Source organism: Saccopteryx bilineata, chromosome 5 (assembly GCF_036850765.1).
Source record: "Saccopteryx bilineata isolate mSacBil1 chromosome 5, mSacBil1_pri_phased_curated, whole genome shotgun sequence".
Lineage (NCBI taxonomy): Eukaryota > Metazoa > Chordata > Mammalia > Chiroptera > Emballonuridae > Saccopteryx > Saccopteryx bilineata.
Genome location: NC_089494.1, coordinates 226,572,799 through 226,588,739, shown reverse-complemented (window position 1 = coordinate 226,588,739; position 15,941 = coordinate 226,572,799). Strand labels below are relative to the sequence as shown.

General features: G+C 39.9%; 1 protein-coding gene across 3 annotated transcripts in view; it reads right to left on the bottom strand.

Annotated features, from left to right (window-relative positions):
- NMU (neuromedin U) overlaps positions 1-15,941 on the bottom strand; it is a 174,762-nt gene that overhangs the window by 32,958 nt on the left and 125,863 nt on the right. Inside the window, exon 1 of one of the 3 annotated variants that reach the window (XM_066279337.1) lies at positions 5,825-6,137. The exons of the other annotated variants lie outside the window; for them this stretch is intronic. Within the exon in view, the coding sequence (XP_066135434.1) occupies positions 5,825-5,936 (112 nt within the window). The 5' untranslated portion in view covers positions 5,937-6,137. Of the gene's footprint in view, positions 1-5,824; positions 6,138-15,941 lie in introns of those variants that run through there. 3 annotated transcript variants of the gene reach the window in all.

Genomic DNA, 15,941 nt, shown 5'->3' with positions numbered 1-15,941 from the left:
ACAACGATTGAAATTTCTTTATATGAGCCGCAGTTTGCCGACCAGGGGCCTAGGACATTACTGTGCATACTATGGACTTTATAAACACTATACAATTACACTACACTAAAGTTATATAAATTTTTATTCTTTCTTCAGTAATAAATTAACCATAGCTGACTGTAACCTTTTTACTTTATACTTTATAAACTTTTTGATTTTTTAGCTTTTGACTCTTGTAATACCACTTAGCTTAAAACATAAACCCATTTTACAGCTGTACAAAAAATATTTTCTTTCTTTATATCTTTGTTCTATAGCTTTTTTATATTAAATTTTTTTTAACTTTTAAAATTTTTTGTCATTAAACTGAAACACAAACACACACAACACACACATTAGCCAGGTCCTTTGGTATTATAGCCAGGTCTTTTGGTATCATTCATAGCTGCCTTCCAGAATTGTATCAGTGTCTTCTTAGTGTCTTCCTCAGTTGCAGCAATAACCTGCTCAAAGGTCCTCTTCATATAGTAGGCCTTGAAAAAGTGCTATAATTCCTTGATCCATTGGTTGGATCAAAGAAATAATGTTTGTCCTGACCAGGCGGTGGCACAGTAGATGGAGTATCGGCCTGGGATGCTGAGGACCCAGGATCAAAACACTGAGGACACTGTCTTGAGCACAGGCTCATCTGGCTTGAGCGCAGGCTCCCTAGTTTGAGTGCAGGGTCACTGGTTTGAGCTTGGGATCACAGACGTGACACCATGGTCACTGGCTTGAGTGTGGGATCATACACATGACCCCAAGGTCACTAGCTTTAGTACAAGGTTGCTGGTTTGAGCAAGGGGTCATTGACTTGGCTGGAGCCCCCAGTCAAGACACATATGATAAAGCAATCGAACAACTAAGGTGCTACAACAAAGAGTATCAACTCTTTGCATCTTTCTCCCTTCCTGTCAGTCTGTCCATCTCTCTCTCTCTCTCTCTCTCTCTCTCTCTCTCTCTCTCAAAGGAAGAAAAAATAAAGAAGTGATATTTGGAGGGAAAACACCACTTTGATATTGGGATGAAGATCACCAATAAAAGGAGGATGTCCGGGAGTATTAACAACCTTGAAAGGTACGTTACTCTCCAAACAGTATTTCATTTCACTGGCATAGCCACTCAGGAGGACGTCTTGAAAGAGAAGCTGGGTCATTCACACCTTATTGCTCCTGCTGTACACTGGCAGTGTGTGCTTATTGCTCTGCCTAAAAGTCCTGGTGTTCTCACGACACCAAGTTACAGTTTCAACTTGTAGCCTGCAACATTTCCCCTAGGTAAGACTGTTATCCTGTCCTTAAAAGCCTTGAAACCTGGCACTGACTTGGCTTCCTTATGGATGACAGTCCTTTCAGGCATCTGTTTCCAGGGCGTTTTATCCATATTGAATATTGGCTCCGGTGAGTAATGTTCCTCCACAATCAGCTTATCTAGAGATTCTAAAAATTCTTCAGCTGCCTTCACATCAGCACTTGCAGACACACCACTCACTTTCACATTATGTAATGAATAACAATTCTTGATTTGCTTCCACCACCCAGAGCTAGCATTAAATTCAACATTGTAGCCAGGTCCAGCTTTTTCTTTCAACAACGCAAATATACTTTTTGCTTTGGCCATGCTGAGAGGGATACACTTCTGTGTCTGGTCTTCAATCCGGGCCATTAGAAGTTTCTCCGTGTCTGTCCTAGGCCCTTCTCAAATTTTGTTAGTCTCTTTGTCTTTAATGAAGTAGATCCTTTAACACCTTCCATCACTTTGTTCTCATTCTTTAAGATTGTAGTGATGGTGGAATGGGACATGCCTGACTAGCAAGCAATAACCATCACTGATTTTCCACCTTTGCAATCAACCACTTTTAATTTTGTTTCCAGGTCAACTACTAAACACCTCTTACTGTCAATATTAGCAGTGAATTTTGTACGCTTAGGGGACAAGATGGACTAAACAACATGAGATTAAGTCAAGCGCAAGAGAAAATCAACAATCAAGAGATGCAGTAACATAAGATTCACGAGCCTGCTGCTGGTATAACACAGCATATAGTCTTACAGCAAAAAAAAAAAAATTCTTTATAAGTATAAAGAGTCTACTCTAAAATTAGCAATCAAAAGTATCATATAGTAAATACATAAGTCAATAACATAGTCATTTATTATCATTATCAAGTATCATGTACTATATACATAATGGTATATGCTATACTTTTATACAACAGGGAGCACAGTCACTTTGTTTACCCCAGGACCATGACAAATACACAAGCAATGTATTGCATTAAGACATTAGGATGGCTAAGATGTCACTAGGAAATAGAAAATTTTCAGCTGTATTATGATATTATGGAACCTCCCTCATTGACTGAAAGGTCATTATGCAGCACATGACTGTAGTTAATTTTGAGATAACATTTCTCATTTTTCACTCTACATCATTAACCTCCTATTTCTACTAGATATTTCAGCATTTGACTTAGTATAAGAAGACACAATTATTAAATAAACTTTACTAACACTATAAAGACATTACACTCAGAAAAGAATCACTTACATATCTACACAATAACTTGTATTATACATGCAGAGTAGTAGTATTCAGAAAAGCCAAAAGTAGAAAAAAATCCAAATGTCCATCATCAGGTGAATAGTTCAACAATGGTGATATGTCCACTCTATGGAATACTATTCGGCCACAAAAAGAGTAAAGTACAGATGCCCCCCAACTTATGATGTTTGGTTTCTCCCCAAACATCACAGCTTAGCCTAGCCTACATTAAATGTGCTCAGAACACACATTAGACTACAGCTGGGGAATCATTTTAATAATTGCCTTTGTCTTCTTTTCATCATAAGCAGGAGACACAGTGGGCATTTTGTGGCCTTGATGGGATACAAAACACAGTGTGTCAAAAATTATGGCACCCAGTACACTGCAGAGTGTCGATTGTTTACCCGCATCATCACAGGGCTGACTGGATGCTGTGGCTTGCTGCTGCTGCCCAGCCATCACAAGAGACTATCATACTGGTCTGTTGGCTCAGTGGTAGAGTGTTGACCTGGCATGTGGAAGTCTCAGGTCCTATTCCCAGTCAGGGCACCCAGGAGAAGCAAAGATCTGCTTCTCCACATTTTCCCCTCTACCCTCTCTCTCTTCTCCTTCTGCAGCCTGGCCCTAGGCATTGAGGATGGTTCCATGGCCTAGCCTCAGTCGCTAAGATGGCTTGGTTGCTGAGCAACAGAGCAGCTGCCTCAGATGGGCAGAGCATTGCCTGGTAGGGGGCTTGCCAGTGGGTCCCAGTCAGGGCACATGTGGGAGTGTGCCCTGCCTCCTTGCCTTTCACTTCACTAAAAAATAAAAAATAAAATAAAATAAAAGAGACTATCATACCACATAGTATTGCTATTCTGGGAAAAGATCAAAATTCAAAGTACAGTTTCTATAAAATGTATATTACTTTGTACCATCACAAAGTCAAAAAATAGTAAGTGGAGTCACTGTTAGTTGGGGACTCTTTGTACTGATATATACTACAACATAGCTGAATGTCAGACATATTAGGCTAAGTCAAATAAGACCAAATATTGTATGATTCCAATCATATGGAATTTCCAGAAAAGACAAATCTATAGTGATAGAAAGATTGGTGGTTTCTTGGAGCTGGGAGTAGGAATGAATTTTAATAATTCTTCAGCGAGTAGGGTGCTGACTAGACAAAGACACTTCTTAATTTAGTCTTGGGCACTTGATCACTTATTGTCACAGACCAAATCAGGTGATAGTTTGTTGCAGATATCCAAAATGTTTCCCTATTATAATAAGAAGTTTCCTCCTTTATTTTAACATTGGTCTCTGAATAGTAAACTGTTCCCATCCACAGACTCTGACTGGGGCTTTTTCTTCTCGTTGCTATTGCAAGCTCTGCTCACTCATTTTTGCCCAGGATGCTACACTTAAAATGACACAATTTTCTTTACCTCTGGCTTCATGACATCAGTTTTGTTGTTTTCAGATACAGCCAGTTGCATCTCCTGTAACTACTAATCTTGGTAGATTACCTCTCAGTTTTGTCTATGTTTGTTATGCTTCCTCTTCGGTGTCATCTTTAGAAATTTAGGATTAAAGCCAATCACACTGTATATTCACCATCTCCCCATCTCATCACAATAGCAAAGGGACAAAATCAGCTTTTAGTATCAAGAACAGGCATGAAGGGGAAAGGAGACACAGAAGTTAGTCTGGGAGGTGTCTGTGTAGTGGCAGATGTGTCTCCTCCCTTTGCTTGAGATATACTGGGGATATTTGAGTCAACTGGTCAGACAGCAGGTATGCTGTTTTAGAAATAAAGCCCAAGACTTGTCCTTCTTAGACACCAGCTGCTGCCTTCCATAGTTTCTGTTCAGTTACCAGCAGCCTGAAAATACCCCCCTCCCCAAAAAGCAGTTATCTCTCAATAATGCAAAAACCACCGCAAACATATAGCATGTAATCTGCATGGAGAGTACATTTGCCTTCAGAGAGAGAGAAAAAAAAAAACATTAAAAAAACTATGATCATCTGCTTCCTTAATAAGCTAAATAAAGATTACCTTCCTAATTTTACCAATAACAAACTGCAAATGGAAAAATACCACCACTGCTCTGTATTAGCCGTGTTGCATCACCACTGGCTATGTGATGGAGAAGGTTTAAGTCTCCTGGCTTCTGACTGCTTGCATTTCAAAGTCAAATTACCTTGTTTTTCAAGCAGGGAACCCCACCCCACTCACCACCAATTAAAGGACAGCAATACAAATAAATACTTTAGAAAAAGAAAAACCACTTCAGTTTCCCCCTTCTGAGAACTGGGCTCCATGCTCTGAAAGTTCTCTGCGGTTGTGATTTCAAGTCCCCAGTGTTCTGAACAACGATGAAAGTCTGCTCTTCTGACGGGAGAGAAGAGGAAGGCTAGGAGACCCTGCTGGGAAGTCCGGAAATTCACGGCCCTAGGCAGTGGCTGCCCTAAAGGATGGTCCCCACAGGGCACCTGGTGAAGTAACCTTGAGGGACCAGGTCAGTGATCTCTCCCCTGTGAGGTGGGCTCTGCTCTACCTTGTCTCCCAAGCTTCAGACTTCCCTCTTTGACCTCGTCTTTGTTTCTCCCACATCTTTCCTCTAATCCAAGTTCAGGAAGTCCCTACTGTTATCAAATCACATCTTCCTTCCCTGGCGTTAGCTGTAGCACTGATTGAAACTCCGGCTTATACACTTGCCTGTCCAACTATGATTTAAAAAAAAAAAAAAAAGTCTCTATTCCTATTTCTGGTGCCTGAAACCAATAAGACACAGAGAGCCCTCTTCTTTTATCTTCTAAACCGCTAGGATGGGACCTGTTTACTGCTCAGGATTATCTGAACAGAAGTGGAGCACTCTCCAAGTTTACCTCGCATGAGCAGGTGAAGTATCAAACTCTAGTTTTGATTCAATCACCAGTCCCTACAGTAATTGCAATCAAGGGGAAAGCATTTCAAGTCTCACTGTTTTAACTCTTGTTACCTATGGGCCACGGAGGCTGGACGTTCCGTGTGTGAGGGAGCCCTCCAAGTTTCCATCGGCACAGGCTGGCCCTGGCCCGCTGGGCGCCAGTGCGCCCGACCGGGGAACGCGCTCCAGCCGGACCGCTGGCACCTGCGGTCAAGAGCGAGAACCTGGAGAGCCCCGAGGTCAGAAGCCTCGAGTAGAGGGAAGGAAGGGAAGGAAGGAAGGGCAGGGAAGGGAAAGCAGGGAGCGCGGCGAGCGGCGCGCGCGCGGATGCGGGGCCGGCTTACCTCGGCAAGCGCCCGCGCAGCACGTGAGCAGCAGCAGCAGCACCCGGAGCCGGGACGCCGCGCCCCCCGGTCCCGGGGGCGGCCTGGGGCGGCGGCCCGCTGCGGGCAGCATCTTGGCGCGTGGGGCGGCTCGAGGGTCGGACACCTGCGCTGCCCCGCACGGTTCTCTGGCTTCAACTCTGCGTCCCTGGAGCGCCGCTCGCTGGGGCTTGGCCGCAGAACTGACCTCCCGTGCGCCGCCAACTTTTAAATCCCGCGAACACGTGGGCGAACGCGGCGCGGGCCCCGCGCGCGTCACCTGCAGCCCGCCGCCCCGGCCTCTGCGGCGTCACTCGGGTCGCGCTCCCCGCCCCCGCTCCGCCCCCTGCGGGACCCGCGCCCCCCGGCCAGGGCTCTGACTCAGGCTCCTACGCGTTTCGTTGTCCGCGCCCCAGGGGCTTTGGGAGAGGGAATAATGGAATTAACACAATGGACGTCCATTCGCTTCTTTGGAAGGGTTTGAGTGGGCTCGGAAAGGGCATGAAAACCAGGTGGTCCGAAGAGGCTGCGACTTTTTATTTGAATGTGGCTACGGTTTCTGTTACTTTCACCAGTCCGGGACGCCCCTTCTTCCTCACTCTCCTGGGAAGCCTGCCCAGCCCCACCCTACTGTGTGGGGCCTCCTCTTCCCGGGCTCCATAGCTCCTGTCCGTTCACTCGTTTGTCCCCATCTGGCAGCATATAGTGCCCGGCGCATATTGAAACAATAATGGTTCAACAGCGATGTTGATGTTCGCCAAATTCCTGCAAGGGTCTGAGACCATTTAGGAAAATCCAGTTGTGTGTTAACGAAGGTCAAGAAGAAAGGGCTGTGGGGCCTTGACCACATACGTTTCTAACACGTCTAGAAGGTCTCTGGCTGTTCTATGGGTGGGTTTCCAAGCCTAAGGGAACTCCTTTTCCTATGCATTTCTGTGGTTGTCACTACCTGGCTGTTGCATTCTGATTTCTAGGTTGACCTGACTTACCCCATCCCTTTCAATACCTCACTTCCTAAGTGAAGCTGTCCAGGAACAGGCTCTTCTAGGACACTGCCTGATAAGGTTTTAATTTCCTTCTACAGAAAGAGGGAAAACTGATCTTATTGAACCTCCTTTTGAAAGGCACCCTGAGGAGAGGGTAAAAAGGAAGTACATTAACATTTCTTAAGGGACATTTTTAAGTCAAGCAATTTCTCCTGCTATTTCATTTAATATTCATGGCATCTCTGGGATGCTGAGGTATTACCATTCTCATCTGATGATGCTTGGAGAGATTTATACAGTCTGTTCAAGGATATCAGCATGTAAGAGAGCCACTGGCCCGTTCTATTCTTCAAAGATGCTCCTCCCTCAAGTCAGGGTTTTTAATGTATCAGGTATGCATTAGGCAACCCACTATAGTCAAGAATACAACATTTCCAACAGTAGTACCTTTCCGAAAGGAATTTACATTTAGGTAAACAGCCCCAAACTCACACTCAAATAGCTGTATCACAATGGGATAGTGCTCTGTCAGAAATAGGCCAAAGTATAACCCTGACAGAAAAAGTGAAAAAAAAGGCTATCAGTGTGTGTGTGTGTGTGTGTGTGTGTGTGTGTGACAGAGGCAGAGAGAGAGAGAGGGACAGACAGGGACAGACAGACAGGAAGGGAGAGAGATGAGAAGCATCAATTCTTCTTTGCAGCTCCTTATTGATTGTTTTCCGATGTGCCTTGATTGGGGGGGGGGCTACATCAGAGCAAGTGACACCTTGCTCAAGCCAGTGACCTTGGGCTTCAAGCCAACGATTATGGGGTCATGTCTATGATCCCACGCTCAAGCCAGTGACCCTGCACTCAAGCTGGTGAGCCCACGCTCAAAATGGATGAGTCTGCACTCAAGCCAGATGAGCCCGCACTCAAGCCAGCGACCTTGGAGTTTTGAACCTGGGTCCTCTGCGTCCCAGTCCAACACTCTGTCCACCGCACCACCGCCTGGTCAGGCAAGGCTATCATTTTAAAATTCTTTATATACAAGAAACATGTGAGCAAGGCCAGATTATTGAGCTTAGACCAGATTCAAGGACAGATGGGAATAGACCCGATTCAAGATTGCATTGTGCCTGACCAGGCAGTGGCGCAGTGGATAGAGCATTGGACTGGGATGAAGGGGACTCAGGTTTGAAACCCAAAGGTCACCGGTTTGAGCACAGGGTCTCTGGCTTGAGCATTGGTTTGAAGCCCAAGGTCGCTGGCTCAAGGTCGCTGGCTTAAGTAAGGGATCACTGACTCAGTGAGAGCCCCCCCCCCTCAAGGCACATATGAGAAGCAATCAATAAACAACTAAGGTGCCACAATGAAGAATTGATACTTCTCAACTCTTTCCCTTTCTGCCTGTCCCTCTCTTAAAAAAAAAATTGCTTGGTATTTTGACTTATTCCCAGAGTAATAAAATAATAGTTCAAAAGATGTAAATAAAATAAGGATGTAGGCAGTTGGAGGTGGCTCTGGTTCCCCATTTCCTTCTTGTGTCTACTGAAGGTCAACGAAAGACCCTTAGTTTCAGTGGTCTACGTGGGGTGAGATGTCAGTGAAAACAGAGAAGCCTGAAAATAGTGGACTCAATGCTTTTTATACCCCCAGCAGATCAGCAAAAGAAACAACTCATTCTTTAGATATTTTTTCTGCACAAGTTTTTTTCCAGACTGTTCTGAATGTTCCTGTACATGTTCCTCGGTGTACACGTGGCAGAGTTTTCTAAGGAATATCCCTAGCAGTAGGGCTATTAAGTCATAGGGGATAATCTAGTTAAACTCCTCTTTAAATTATTTTCCAGTGTGTTGTACCAATTTACATTGCACTGCCATGCATGAAGTTTCCATTGCTGCACATTCTTGCAAAAAAATCTGTCAATCTAGTGGGTGTGGCATCTCATTGTGGATTTGCAATTCCCAGTACTAATGAGGTTGAATATCTTTTCACAAATGTATTTATACATTATTGTTTTCTCTTCAATGAGATATCCATTTATTTCTTTTGCTCATTTTTCCCCATTGGGTTGTTAGTTTTTTTCTTACCCACTATTATAGAAATGTATTCTGGAAATTTTGTTGGTTAAATGTGTGGCAAATTTTATTCCCTATTTACGGTTTTCCTTTACTCTGTATATCTGAGTTGTTATTTTTGAAGAAAAGACTTGCAGACTAATGGTCATGTCATTGTGTGACTTGGATGATAAAAGAAGATGGATGGGGGAAGATTGGCACTTTACCCAGAGGAAAAGATTGGGGATTCCACAAATGACCAAAGAGAAGGCAGCTGATTCTGAAGGTCCCCTTTTGTCCAGATATTTCAAAGAAGTTAGATTCCAGATCTCTGCAGTGGAGAATTAGCAATTTAGTTACAAACATTCCAATTTGTACCGAGAAGTTTGCATTAATTTAAATTGAGCTTGGACATTAATATATAATACCAGGTATAGTGTAAGATCTGAAGCATTCCCACTTACTCTGTAGACGACAGTTTGATTCTGGGTACCATACTGATTCCTCTCATCTCTTACCTCTTATATTCTTGACCACACATTAGCAACTAGACTTTTATTTCTGCTTACAACCTATAAGAATTAAGGGTCAGTTAGGTCATGGACCTCCAATTAGCAAGAGCTGCTAGCTTGTGATAGAAATATCCAGAAAAGTTATCATATAAAGCATTAGGAAGGGGAGGAGGGTTGAATGTCAAGAGAATGGAAGAGTTGGCAATAGACAAAAATCCACTGACATACTAGTTGGCAATAGCAAAGTCTAGAAATAGGTGAAAAACTTCAGCTTTAGAAACTACGAATTGGGCAAGAGCTAGAAGATTTAGAGTTCTAGGCAAGATAGTCAAGCTTTTCTTCAAATATTAATTGAGCACCATCTAGGTTCCAACCTAGAAGCTTGAGATACAGCAAAGACCAAGCCAGCTAACAACTCTGCTTTCATGGAGTTGGTAGATAATAACAAGTAAACAAAACAAAACAATTACAGATAGTAGTAATAACTGCTACAGAGAAATGAAAACAAGGTAATGAAATAATAGAAGGTGACTGGGAGTTGGGGGAAATTACTTAAGACAGGATTATCTAAGCTTGCCTCTCTGAGAAGATATTGAAGGCCAGAAAGATGAGAAGAAAACTGTCACAAGAAAAATTGTAAAAAAAAAAGCCCCAAAGAAACCATCAAGTGCAAAGGCCCTGAGGCGGAAGGTAATATGAACCATTTAAGAAGCAGAAGGAAGCCAGTGTAACAGGCATAGGGTAAGTGAGTGGAGTGTGGGAAGCTGAGGCTTGAGAAGTAGACAGAGAGAAGTCCTGATCATTGAAAGGTCTTGGAGGCCATGGCAAATAGTTCAAATTTTACTCAAAGTGAAATGGGAAGCCTTTGAAGAATTTTTTAGAAGATAATCTGATTGAACTTTGAAAAAGATTACTGTCTTTTCCAGGTTCTGGGGGACCCTAGAAGAAGCAAGTAGACAAAGTGGAAGGGCATTGCATAAGTCCACCGCCGAAGAGAGATGAAGTACTATATATACTACAACATGGCAGACCCTTGAAAATTTTATATTAAGCAAAAGAAACCAGACACAAATGGTTACATATATAATTCCATATATGCATAATATCCAGAACAGGCAACTCCTTGGAGACAGAAAATAGATTAAGTGGTTTCCAGGGCCTGGAGAGATAGAGGATGACTGCTAATAAGTATAGGAGTTGCCTTTTGATGTAATGAAAATGTTCTGGAATTAGACAGTTGTGATGGTTGCACAATCTTGTGAACATAATAAAAAAATAGCAAATTCTACACTTTAAAAGGATAAATTTTATGCTATGTGAATTAAATCTCAATATTAAAACAAGAAAGAAGTCTAGGCCATGTATGATGAAAACCTGTTGAATTGAGTGGTGACTGCAATTTAGTAAAAGAAAAGTTTGCCTAATTTTGGCATGAAATATACAAATTTTGCTTTTTAATCAATCCTTGGATGTTCTCAGTAACTATGAAATCCTCCTCTCCCACACTGTGAAGGCGTTCACCTGAGATATGTCTGCCTGAATGAACAAATGAACATGTTCAACAAATGAACATGACTGAATGACCATGGTATAGTCACCAGCTTTAATGTTTTCAGGGAAGAAAATACTTCATGAAAACCAGGTGGTGAACATTGGTCTTTATCATCACTTTGATATAACTCTTAACTATCTTAAATGATCAATTACCTATAACATGGAAAGTGGATACTATTTGTGAAATAATGTTATGTCTCAATGCCTAATAGGATGCTCATTCATTCATTTAGTAAGCATTTTTTAAGCCAGTGTCAGCGGTTAAGATTTATAGACTCACCAAATGCTGAAAACGGTCTGTTGTTTTATCTTCTCTAAGACCACCTGCACCTTGTTATACATCTTCCTGTGCAGGATGAGCCATTGAGAAATAACACCTTCATTTCAAATTTGAAATGCAGAGAAAAGTTTTTACTGAAGGGTAAAAGTTCTACTGAGGTTGCAGGAGTTCAAAGCAAATTACTGCAAAGATCCAGTTTAGCTGTGGCTCTAAGGAGAATGCTGGATAGAAACCATTTGTGGAGACTTCTTGAGTCAAGGCTTAAGAGGAGGTGGTCATTTGTGGCAATCATAGAAAAATGACCAAATGACTGGGGGTCTACCTGGTTCAGAAGATGGATATCCATTTAGTGACAAAGACACTTTTCAGCTCTTTTCACAAACATTTTTGGCATCTGGATAAAATTCCTATTTTATAACTGAGTTTGCCTTCTCTTCAAACATTAACATTTTATAAGTTTTACAGTAACTTCTATAAAATAATCATAATTATTTTTTTTCATCTATCTCTTCAACCTTTATGTCCCAGAAAACCTCTTGACTAGAAAGGACTTTTGAACGAACTACATTGTACTGAGAATCAATCCCAAAGAAACATTCCTGTAAAGGACAACAAATGAGCAATGAAAACAAAACAAACAAAAATGGAGGATCACAGACCAAATATCTCTTCATTTCTTAAGACTTCCTGTTGTAAGATAAATAATAACTTTGCCCTGATAATAACACAGCAGCTCACATAACTCTAAGAGATATGACATTTTTTACAGGAAAGAGAAACTTTTCTTGTTTTCTCTAACTACTTGAAAAAATTAGAAAGTTTACAAAAATAAAAAGCAACATTATTAAAATCCTTCCCCTTGAGGGTTATTTTCAGGTTCATTTAATGCACTTAGTGACTGTATGTGGGCTGATGGCAAATAAAAGATCTCTATGTCCAAGAGATGTTCCTGCACATGTTTTTGCAAAAGGAGCTGGGCTGGATCTCTTTAATCTCTTGAGGTCAAGAGGTGCTGTGAGTAGAGATAATGTCAGTGCATTTTCTAAGAACAGGCCAGGGAAGTTATGCAGTCTGATAGCAGCCTTTGGAGATAAATTCCTTTCGAGAAAACTAATAAAAAAAATTTTTTTTAAAACGAACTCAATAACGTTTGCATTTACTTCAACACCCACCAGGCTAGATTTTTTCATGTTGATAAATGTTCTGAGGGGGGCGCCATGATAGAAAAGCAACGCTGTGATTGCTAATTTGAAACATGACATTTAAAAAATTCCAATCTGTCAAAATCAGAATTTTTTCTTTGTTCCTTAAATTGCAATTAAAATATTAACACATATTCATACAAGATTTTTTAGATTTTCTTGACATATTTATGAATCACATCAGGGCAAAACTGGCAGAAAAACAGATACTTCCAGACATACAAGGTTTTAATAAAATGGAACCTAAAAATTAAATGATAGTTATAGAAATACAAGGACAGATCAAGTAAAAATCTCATTATTTCTACACAGTAAATAGTATAACCATTTTTTATAGCTAGACTTGTTTTTAATCTACTTAAAAATGAATCAAAACATTATATTTTCATCCCTGGCCAGGTGGTACAGTAGATAAAGCATTATCCCAGCGCACTGAGGTCACAGGTTCAATCCCTGGTCAGAGCACATACCAAAAGCAGTCAGCGAATGCACAACTGAGTGGAACAGCAAGGTGATGCTTCTCTCTCTCTCTCTCTCTCTCTCTCTCTCTCTCTCTCTCCCTTCCTCCACTCCACCTTCAAATCAATGGAAAAAAATTCTAAATAAAAAAATGTTTTAAAACATGATATTTTCTAAAGACATCTGGTATTTATGAAAAATTGCATAATTTCCTTACATAGACATGTTTAAATCAAAATTTTTATTGCATTTGGTCAAAAGAATTCAGAGGAAAAAAATTGGTACAACTTGGTCTTTTTTTAAAAAAATGCTAAAATAATCCAAAGAGACCTAGAATGAGTTTCTGAATATAAAAATAAGTGACATTTCAGTTAGTATCATAAAAGGAGTAATCATTACTCATTTTATCTCTTCAGCCTCAAATAATTTTAGCTGCTCTGATTTTTTCAAGTGGGCCATACAGATATGAAGTCTAAAAATTGTATATATATGTATGTTTTCTCTAAATTAAATACTGGTTGATATTATTTTAAGAAATTTCTGAGAAGAATAAAATTAGCAATGTTGAGTCTTTATTCATCTGTAAGGGAATCCATTTTTTTTTTTCTTAAAAATTAATCACAGGTCCTTGATGTTTTCACCCATTGGTATGATTTCGGATGTAAGCTGCTTTCAATCTTACTGACTTCCAACCCTAATTTAAGAATGTTTAAACAGCTTTAAGGAAAAAAAGCAGAAATAGGTAGGTTCATATGTTTATTTCTTAAAGCAAATTGAAAACTATAGTTAGGGCATTTATTGCCTTAACCAGGTAGGTTTCCAAGTGATTACCCCGGTGTTCTCTACCATGACATCTATATGTTTAATGTCTATTGGTTCAATTACCAACAATTGACTTGTGGCAACTGTAATCAATTAAAATCAATTTGAACTTCTTTTTCATGTCCTTCTATCTTCCTGTACTTTTATTCTCTGTAAAACTGTATCAAGGAATGGCCTCCAATTACTATCTCACCACATCATTACTCCACCTTATTATATGTAGTAGAGACTTTCAGGAATATTTAGCTAACTTTATATTAGAGAAAGCATTCCAGGAATTTAATATATTATCTTACTGATGGCATCTTCCTCCTGATAACTTGATAATAAATAGCACCCTTCTTCTTCTCAGCACTTTCTATTTCTGTTATATCATTTCATTTTTCCTCCTTAATACTTATTACCACCTGACATACCACATTAGATATCTTTATGTAGTTGTTGATTTATTTATTATTTTTCTCCCTTTACTAGAAAGAAAACTCCAAATCAGTTCTGTAATCTCTTGTATCATTTTAAGAACACTTATTTTATATTCACTTTCTATTTTATAATACTGTTCTATTATCACAAGTTCTTTGTGTTACAAGTACTTAATATGGAGTGGAAACTAAAAATATATATATACTATATATATATATATCTGGGCTCTTTTTCATAATTTTTCTTGTGATAGGGAAATTAATAATATGATTTCTAAAACTTTTATTTCTAATAGCATACAACCTTTAAGCATATATCTGCTGCATAAAGTGCTATACCCTTAAACTATATGGGAAAGATGAAATTATCTTTCACTGCATAACACATGCTTAGAATATCCTTGGATTTTATTTCTCATTCTGTTCTACTCTGTTTAGGAAACTTCAGAACCTGGAACTAATAAAAAAAAGAGTCAATAAGCATATGGTAGAAAACTAAAATAGATGTAGAAATATAGTTAGGAAGTGAGATTATATAACTAGGAGAGCAAGAACTTTTGGAGGCAGTATGACCTCAGGATTAAGAACTTGAGCACGGAGCTGGCCACCTCAATTTGAATCATGGCAACAGCACCCACTAGCTGGAAAACTTTGGGATAATAATTGACCTATGAAAGATTCAGTTTTTATTATTTCTAAAATGGGAATGTATAGCTTTTCTGCTTGCACAACATTTCTTCTTTCTGAAAACCAATTCTTCCCTCTTCTGTAAGAATCTCACACAGTTCAACGATCAATGCCTGGATCTGTGCAGGGGCTGTGGCAAAGACTTTCTCTCTCTCTCCAAGTCTGATATATACAAACCATGTGTTACATGAAGAGATGCTGTCTTAGAGTGACACCAAGTAGTGATGAGAAAAGGAGAGGGAAGAGACTGAAATCAGTATACATCCTAACATTCAGGCATGCTGGAAGCCAGGTCTGTCTTTTGGAGTTCAGAATTAGGTAAACCAAAATTTTCCGTTTTTATTTTGTTTAAGTTAGGTTTCTGAAATTTGCAAGTGATTAGCACAAAATAAATGCATAATAAGTTTTACTATGTTGATGATGGAGGAAGAAGAAAAGGCTTCAAGTAGAAGAGAGGGTTTTGAAAACTTCTAAAGTTTTACTTTTTTTATTTTGTATTTCATAATGAGGAGTGGCAATGTCTAGAACAGGAAGAACAGACATAAAAAGAGGAGAATTAATTTTCTTCCATAAAACTGTCAATATCTAGACCTACCAGTTCTTCAGGAAAGCAGAAGGAGAGGATGGGACAAATTAATGGAATAATCTTTTAACCATCCAGACTTCTCAGTAAACACATAACCCAAGCTCTTACAAACTTTTAAAACTTTATATTTTGAAATAATTATAGATTCACAAGAATTTGCCCCCAAAATGTACGGAGATGTCCTATGTGTCCTTTGCTTAGTTTCTCCCAAGGCTAACATCTTACATAATTATAGCACAATATCAAAATCAGACAAATGATGTTGGTACAATCCATAGAGCTTATTCAGGTCTCACAAGTTTTACAGGTACAGGTACCTTGAGATACAAATTTAATTTGTTCTGTAAGTCAGTCAACTCGTATCTCAAACTGCCGATACTGGACCTGTGTGCCAACGCGCCAACTAGCGCAGCTTCCCAAATCATGACTTGTATCTCGGAATTTCACTCGGATCTCGAACAAAAATACACCGAGTTGCAGCTCATATCTTAAAAAAAGTATGTTGGTATGTTCGTATCTCAGGGAACCACTGTACTTGTGTGTGTATGTG